Source organism: Xenopus tropicalis, chromosome 4, assembly GCF_000004195.4.
Source record: "Xenopus tropicalis strain Nigerian chromosome 4, UCB_Xtro_10.0, whole genome shotgun sequence".
NCBI classification, from domain to species: domain Eukaryota; kingdom Metazoa; phylum Chordata; class Amphibia; order Anura; family Pipidae; genus Xenopus; species Xenopus tropicalis.
In genome coordinates this window covers 115,392,956-115,401,210 of record NC_030680.2, presented here as the reverse complement: position 1 = coordinate 115,401,210, position 8,255 = coordinate 115,392,956, and the positions used below count along the sequence as shown (strand labels likewise).

General features: G+C 38.7%; 1 protein-coding gene across 3 annotated transcripts in view; it reads left to right on the top strand.

Moving 5' to 3' along the window:
• myh9 (myosin, heavy chain 9, non-muscle) overlaps nucleotides 1–8,255 on the top strand; it is a 45,696-nt gene that overhangs the window by 33,295 nt on the left and 4,146 nt on the right. For all 3 annotated transcript variants that reach the window (XM_031901059.1, XM_018093642.2, XM_031901058.1), the window contains 12 exons: nucleotides 246–369; nucleotides 495–666; nucleotides 760–972; nucleotides 1,060–1,204; nucleotides 1,650–1,856; nucleotides 1,936–2,040; nucleotides 3,113–3,265; nucleotides 4,897–5,145; nucleotides 6,020–6,232; nucleotides 6,423–6,635; nucleotides 6,738–6,899; nucleotides 7,689–7,817. In XM_031901059.1, the coding sequence (XP_031756919.1) occupies nucleotides 246–369; nucleotides 495–666; nucleotides 760–972; nucleotides 1,060–1,204; nucleotides 1,650–1,856; nucleotides 1,936–2,040; nucleotides 3,113–3,265; nucleotides 4,897–5,145; nucleotides 6,020–6,232; nucleotides 6,423–6,635; nucleotides 6,738–6,899; nucleotides 7,689–7,817 (2,085 nt within the window). The remainder of the gene's footprint in view (nucleotides 1–245; nucleotides 370–494; nucleotides 667–759; nucleotides 973–1,059; nucleotides 1,205–1,649; nucleotides 1,857–1,935; nucleotides 2,041–3,112; nucleotides 3,266–4,896; nucleotides 5,146–6,019; nucleotides 6,233–6,422; nucleotides 6,636–6,737; nucleotides 6,900–7,688; nucleotides 7,818–8,255) is intronic.

Sequence of the window (8,255 nt, the reverse complement as noted above, 5' to 3'; positions counted from 1 at the left end):
AAGCAACAGCATATTCCGCAGCACTGTACATTACATACGCCTATGCATTGAACATACAAATTACAAACAAAAAATTACTGATACAAGAGGTAAAAAGGACCCTCTGACAAAAAAAGCTAAAATCTAAAAATGCCGCAAAGTAAGCTATACTAAAGATTATATCCTTTTGTAAGTAAATGGGGGGGTGGGTAGCAATTGAAACTTTATATATTAATATATATGCACTGGATCTCGTCTATCCGCAGGAGAAAAAACTTTATGAAGAGCGTATTGCAGAGTTTACCACAAATCTTGCTGAAGAAGAGGAAAAATCAAAGAGCCTTGCAAAACTGAAGAACAAGCATGAAACTATGATCTCAGACTTAGAAGGTATACTTTTTTTTTTTCGTTTTAACCAATAGATTCATATTTACTTAACATTATGGTAGTAACAAATTGCGAGTTTTCACAAAATGTCATGCACCAGCTCTGAAAAATCTATTGGTTAACTGTAGAGCGACTACGACGTGAGGAGAAGCAACGCCAAGAACTTGAAAAAACGAGACGAAAATTGGAGGGAGACTCAACAGATTTACATGATCAGATAGCAGAGCTGCAGGCACAGATAGCAGAACTCAAAATGCAGCTTGCCAAAAAGGAGGAAGAACTGCAGGCAGCATTAGCAAGGTAGGTTGTTTAGGAAGCTGTGTATCACCTGTAAATTCTTTCTGTAAACACTGTTGCCTTGTAGTAACCCTAAACGTTGTGTTTAATTCATAGAGTGGAGGAGGAGTCTGCTCAGAAAAATATAGCTTTAAAAAAGATCAGAGAGTTAGAATCGCAGATTAGTGAGCTTCAGGAAGACTTGGAGACTGAACGAGCTGCACGCAATAAGGCAGAGAAGCAAAAACGGGACCTGGGTGAAGAACTGGAGGCTCTAAAGACAGAGCTGGAGGATACTTTGGATTCCACAGCTGCACAGCAGGAATTGAGGTAATGTGCAATTTTAACAGTATTGGTGCACATGTTGTGTCACATTCTGCAGAATACTAACCTTTCATGGTGAATTTTGATTTTAAGAACAAAACGGGAACAGGAAGTGACCCAGCTCAAAAAGACCCTGGAAGATGAAGCACGAACACATGAAGTTCAAATACAAGAAATAAGGCAGAAACACTCACAGGCTGTAGAAGAGCTTTCCGAGCAGCTTGAGCAGACCAAAAGGGTATGCAACCCCCTAAAAAGTCTGTAACCTATACAAAACACCTTTGTCTAAATAAAGCCTCTAAAACATTGCAAGTAATGAAACTTAAGACAAATTTCAAATGCCATACAGGTTTTTTTTTGTGTTCCCATTTGTTCTGATTTGACCCAAAGGTATATTTTATGCCTATTATTTGAGTACAGAAACACTGCATGCTTATTTTCACTGTATATAAAATCAACTGTTGCCAGGGAAGGTTAAAATTTACTTTACTTGTACTTTAGGGAAAAATACTTTTGTTAAATCAGTTGGACCTGTAACCTAAGTCTGATTCAGTTACTATGATCCCAGAAATCTAAGGTAACAGTTGTGCACTCAGTGGAGAAACTGCAACATAGATTTGTTTAGCTTTGTGAAGTGTTGTGATATATACTGCATTCTTGTGACAAACCTGTATCCATGTCAGTTGAAAGGCAATTTGGAGAAGGCAAAACAGTCCCTTGAGGGTGAGCGCAATGAGTTGGCCAACGAGGTGAAGGCTCTTCTGCAGGGTAAAGGAGACTCTGAACACAAAAGAAAGAAAGTAGAAGGTCAACTGCAGGAGCTACAAGTGAAAGTCACAGAGGGTGACAGAGTGCGTGCTGAGCTGTCCGAAAAAGCCAACAGATTACAGGTTAGCAAATATAAATGTATGTATACCCCATAAAGAAAAACATGCAGCATTTCTTGAAGACTGCACTATTTGATTTCAGGTGGAACTGGACAATGTAAATAGTCTTCTTTCTCAAGCTGACGGCAAATCCATCAAACTCGGAAAAGATTTTTCTACACTTGAGTCTCAGCTTCAGGATACACAGGTATGTAATTTGTTTGACTTTAGTGTATATGATGCAAACTTCAGTGTTTTCACAAATTAAGGCTCTGTATACACCCCTTTTAACATGAGCTCAGTAAATAGGGCTTGTACTGAACATACTATTTGGCTATTGTATTTTTCATGAAATGTCTATGACTTCGGTTATTTCTGGCTCTAAACATGACTATGAAGCCAATTTCTCTTTAGTATTTCTGTGATTTCCTGATTCCACAGAACTTCAAATCAGCCAATTAAACTAATTACCAGTCCACTGAATAGCCTCTGATAATGAGCTTCTCAAAGGTTGCTGCTTAAAAAAAGTAAATTAAACAAGGGTAGCACTCACCGTTGTGCCTCCCTATATTCATAAAGTATGCTGTGCTGACCCACATGAGCACCCCCGTCCAGGTATCGATATCCAAATGCAGAGTATGCAGTTTCTGAGCCCTGGATCACTTCATTAGTTAAAAGAAATCACTTTTATTGCCTTTCATTAAAAACATCAGACTTCATACTCTGCTGCTTGGAGAAGGGAGGGGTTTGTTCATAGGCAGTTAAGTAGCTCTAAACAAATTGTCCTGTTTATAATGGAAGGGAGTGAACATTTTTCAGTGCCAATAGCCCTACGTTAAAATTAGTGCTTTATAATTACTTAAAAGTAAAACAATATGCAGGATGTAACGAAAGTTCTGTCGTGTTCATTTTTGGCAGAAATGTTTTTAACTATATACTGTCCCTTTAAAGATAATGTATATAGTAGTTGTTTGAAAGGTGGCCAGGGAGTTGATGGATCATTTTTTTTTCTCCTTCAAAGGGGGAAAAAAAACATTTCTTACCACTTTTACATTCTGTAGTACTAAATGTTTTCATCATTTGAAACATGCACCAATTGAAGATGAGACATGGATTGTATCTTAAGAGCTAAAACAGACTTTTGTGTGATCATCTGAAAGGGCAGTAAACACTTTTATATAACAGTCCAAATGTCCAAAAACAAAAGTAGAAATATATGCTATTACATTTTATTCTGTTTAAGCAGCCAAGCTCAAAACAATATGCGAATCTATTTGCAGGAACTCTTACAAGAAGAAACAAGACAAAAACTGTCATTCAGTACTAAATTAAAGCAGATGGAAGATGAAAAGAATGGCCTTTTGGAACAGATTGAGGAGGAGGAAGAAGCCAAGAAAAATCTTTCAAAACAGATTTCCACACTGCAATCACAGGTTTGTGAATAACCCACAATTTTAGAGCCAGATACCTGCTAACTAGCCTTTAGTTATCTGCACATAGAGGCTTGTATAGTGGTATGACATTTAGAAAGGTTAGAAAGGTGTAAGCAAGTTAACCTTTCTGTTAAATATAAAGTAGTGACCATTGGTGGTAATAAGAGAATTGTGTGGACATGGCAAAAACAAATGTTTCAGAGAGAAATGGCTCTCATTTTTTAATTTTTATATATCTTTATTAGGTTACACAGTGCTTGTGCAACACGTGCTGTGTACGCACAGGGGGGACACATAATATATAAATAAGAATTAATATACAGTGCCATGTGGTAAGACAGTGTTGAAATATATCTGCATATAAGTGATAATTAAAGCCAAATGAAGAAATTGTCCCCTAAAAAGACCATGTACAGGGAAAACAGAGGGACAAGTACACTACTCCTCTGAGACTCCCTCACACTATGCTGAATTGAAGGGGATTTAATAGCAAAATCGACAGGAGGAGTGGTTAGAAAGGTAGGAAGAGAACCAGGATGAAGCTTAACAATATCAAGAAAATTATCAGTAGTCAACAGTATCAGAAGAACAGGGATCTGTTATCTGCACTGTAACCTGTGCCTTTTCTCCTTTTTTCCAGCTTGAATGGCTGCCCCCATGGCTACCCAGCAGCTTATTATATAAATTATAGTAGTGTTACTGTAGCAAACACACCAGTTTTACCAGTGCAGGGCAACAGTGCATTATATTTTTATTACTTTAAAGCTCTTTCATTTTTTGGAGTTACTGTTCCTTTAAGAGAGAGCTTTACACAGGCTGTTTGAATAAAGAGGGGAGAAAGTACCAGAGATTAATTGGATATGAGTAAGAGTACAGACTACAAAAACAATGAATCAAAAATGGTTGGTTAAAGGAGAAGGAAAGGCAAAGTCACTTGGGGGTGCCAAAATGTTAGGCACCCCCAAGTGACTTTAACCGCTTACCTTGTACCCCGGGCTGGTGCCCCTGTTCGCAGAAAACAGCACCAGCCGGGGTGCCTGGAGCGGATTGCTTCCTGCTTCCGTTGGCTGAAATGCCAGTGGTCGGCGCATGCGGGGTAGAGTGAAAAGCCGAACTTAAACATTAAAGTTCGGCTTTTCACTCCACTGCGCATGCGCGCGCAGCGAATAACAAAGGAGGAAGCGGTCGCTGCTACCCCGGGCTGGTGCTGTTTTCTGCGAACGGGCACCAGCCCTGGGTAAAAGGTAGGCGGTTAAAGTCACTTGGGGGTGCCTAACATTTTGGTACCCCCAAGTGACTTTTACTTTATTTCTCCTTTAAGCAGGTAAAGGGAATTGTAAAAGACAGACTATTTTTGAGCTTTGAGGGATCAAGAGTTAGCAAACTGTATGACTCTGAAAAACTGGTATTTCAACAACTTTTTTTAATTTTGGAAAGGCAACGTAGCACTTTTCTGTAGCTAATATATAAACTGCTGCTCCAGAAATAAAGAAAGTAAGCTGACATTTTTCACATTGGTATGCATTTTTAGCATCTACCTAATTTCTATGGGCACTTACTGTATAAAGTCTAAACAAGAAGTAAATATTGTGGTTTTGGGAATCCATAGTTTGTACATTTTATTTTGCCAGATGGCAGATATGAAGAAGAAAATGGATGAGAATGTTGGTTCGCTGGAAACTGTAGAGGAACTAAAGAAAAAACTACAGAAGGACCTGGAATCAGTAAATCAACGCTTTGAGGAGAAAGCAGCAGCCTACGATAAACTGGAGAAGACAAAGACTCGCCTGCAGCAAGAGCTGGACGATATTGCTGTTGATCTAGATCACCAGCGTCAAATTGTTTCCAACCTTGAAAAGAAACAAAAGAAATTTGATCAGGTAATTTAGCCTTGTTGAAGATTGGGCGCTTAGCCATTCTGAAGGCACAATGTCAACCTTTTCTTTACCATCTCTGCCAACAGATTATACATTTGTTGGCATTAAAGGAAATGTAACACAATTTTTACTTTCAAGATATCCATTCTAAATACTTTTAATTAGCAAATATAGCATAGAATAATTGCAATAGTATTGGTGGCTTTTTTAGTAAATTTACACAGATTTACTGAGCTCTGGCAGCAGATCTCTCCCAAGTTTCGCAGCCCACTTCCGTTCAGATCCCCCTCCTCTCCTCGTGCAGGCTCAGGCAGCGCTTCTTCACAGGCAGCACACAGACCCATCAGAAGAGGAGAAAAGGTCTGTCTCCTTTCCCTCTCCTTTCCCTCTTTTTGCCTCATCGCTAGTAGCCCATTAATCACTTTGAAAAGGACGCCGAAGAACGCAGTAAGTTAACTTCCGGATTAAACCGGAAGTCTACCCATCGCCGTATCACCTTTCCAAGCTTTGCCCACTAAGCCACTGGTAATGTCATTTATTAAAAAAAACACTTACAATATTGCAATTTTTTAATGTTATTTTGCTCAATAAAAGTATGTAGAAGTGATATATTTAAAGTGAATTTTTTGTGTTACTGTTCCTTTAAGTTATAGCTTGTTTATAGTCTACTTGTTCACAATCTATATAGTCCCATATATGAAAATCCCAGCTGTATAGCACTACTTATACAGTAACTAAATCAGAATCTTCTTGTTTTTTGTGTAGACATATACTGTATCTGCTTAACACTGCTCTAGTAGAAAGTCTTAATACTTTGTTGGTTAAAGTAGGCAGAACTTATCCACAGTGACACTGACTTGGATTCTTATCTCATCAGCTATTGGGAGAGGAAAAGACAATCTCGGCTAAATATGCAGATGAGCGTGACAGGGCTGAGGCAGAGGCTCGTGAAAAGGAGACAAAAGCACTGGCTCTTGCCCGCTCCCTGGAAGAAGCTCTGGAAGCAAAGGCTGAATTGGAGAGACTCAACAAACAGCTGCGTACAGAAATGGAAGACCTGGTCAGCTCAAAGGATGACGTTGGCAAGAGTGTACGTTTAAATGCAACTTTTTCTTAATTATAATTAATTATCCTTTGTTGCTTTTGGAAGATTGCCCCTTCTTTGCTATTATAGGCCAATTTTTTGTTTGCAAAATGCTTAATGAATAAGGGTGTACTGTTACACGTAAGTTACAATGAAAAATATTGAAAGTAACATTTTCGTCATCTCTTGTGGATAGGTGCATGAGCTAGAGAAGTCCAAGCGAGCTCTGGAGCAGCAGGTAGAGGAGATGAAGACTCAGCTGGAAGAGCTTGAGGATGAACTGCAAGCTACAGAGGATGCCAAGCTTCGACTAGAAGTAAACTTGCAAGCTATGAAAGCACAATTTGAGCGAGACCTCCAGGGACGAGATGAGCAAAGTGAAGATAAGAAGAAGCAGCTGGTTAGGCAGGTGAGGCTTAAAAAATTTCTTTCACATACTGGTACTCCAAGATGCATTTGCCGATTATTTTGAGTTAAAGTATTTTTAAGCGCACTTTCATCTTCCTCATAGGTAAAGGAAATGGAGGCAGAACTTGAAGACGAGCGAAAGCAGCGCTCTGTGGCTGTAGCCGCTCGCAAAAAGCTAGAGATGGACTTAAAGGACCTAGAAGGGCAAATTGACTCTGCAAATAAGAACCGTGAAGAAGCAATCAAACAGCTCCGCAAACTGCAGGTAAATATAAATCAAATGGAATTTACATTAACAGGAGTCAAATCAGTTGTTCTTTCATCTGTCTACCCCTTTACAGAATTATTCAGTTTACACACACTGATCCAAATGTGTATTTAGTAGACAAAGCGTCCTCTACCCTCACCCATTATCAATATACAGTGCTTTGCTAAAGTATTCATTTTTCATGTTTTGTCGCCTCACAACCTGGAATTAAAATGGATTGTTTTGAGAGTTTGCACCATTTCATTTACAGAACATGCCTACAACTTTAAAAATATGTTCTTTTTATTGTGAAGCAAACAAGAATTTAGGACAAAATAACAGAAACCAGCGTGCATAACTGTTCACTCCCCCCTAAAGTCAGTACTTTGTAGAGCCACCTTTTGCGGCAATTACAGCTGCAAGACGCTTTGGATAAGAGTGGCCAGAAAAAAGTCATTACGTAATGTTAAAAATAAGAAGGCACGCTTTGAGTTTGCCAAAAGGCATGTGGCCCACTCCCCAAATGTATGGAGGAAGGTGCTCTGGTCAGATGAGACTAAAATTGAACAAAATACTTTAGCAAAGCACTGTATATAGGATATTAAAACATTCTGTGCATTAAGCTACTAAATATATTCAAGCTGGCCAACTACATCAAAGTCATCCCTGGTCTGGCCAGTCCTACACTCACTTATCTGATTCATTAAAAATTCTACTACTTTGTTATACATTTTACACAGGGACTGAATTTTACCTGCAACTTGCTTGTGTATTTTGCAATCTGATCTTAATATGTGTATTCTGCAGGCTCAGATAAAGGATTACCAGCGGGAGCTTGATGACACTAGAGCATCAAGGGATGATATCTTGTCCCAGTCCAAGGAGTCTGAAAAGAAGCTCAAGAGCATGGAGGCTGAAATGATCCATATGCAGGAGGCAAGTAACGGATTTATACCAAAGGGATATTGGCTAAAATGTTTCAATATGCAATCCCAGCCTTTTCCCTTCATGTACTTGTGTTGTGGAAAGTTATAAATTGGAAAAGCAGTTAAGAAGATGAAGATATGCAATTACAAGTTCTGTAAAGTCTCTAATACAGTATAAATGAACCCTCACTATAAAATCAGGGAAATGCATTATATATTGGTGGGGACACAAAAGTGTAAAATGCTGGAAAACTTGAAATCATGGTATGTAAAATTAATGTTTCACTGTATCTGCAACTTTTTCAGTCTTTCCATCTATTAGTGAGTGCATAATATAAATTCGTCCCTAGACAAGTAGTATGACTGCAGTCTGAATTTAGCTCCTTCTAAGCTGACCGTTTCATCCTGCAGGAAGTGAATATAATGTTGCCTTTTTGTTTGTAAATAA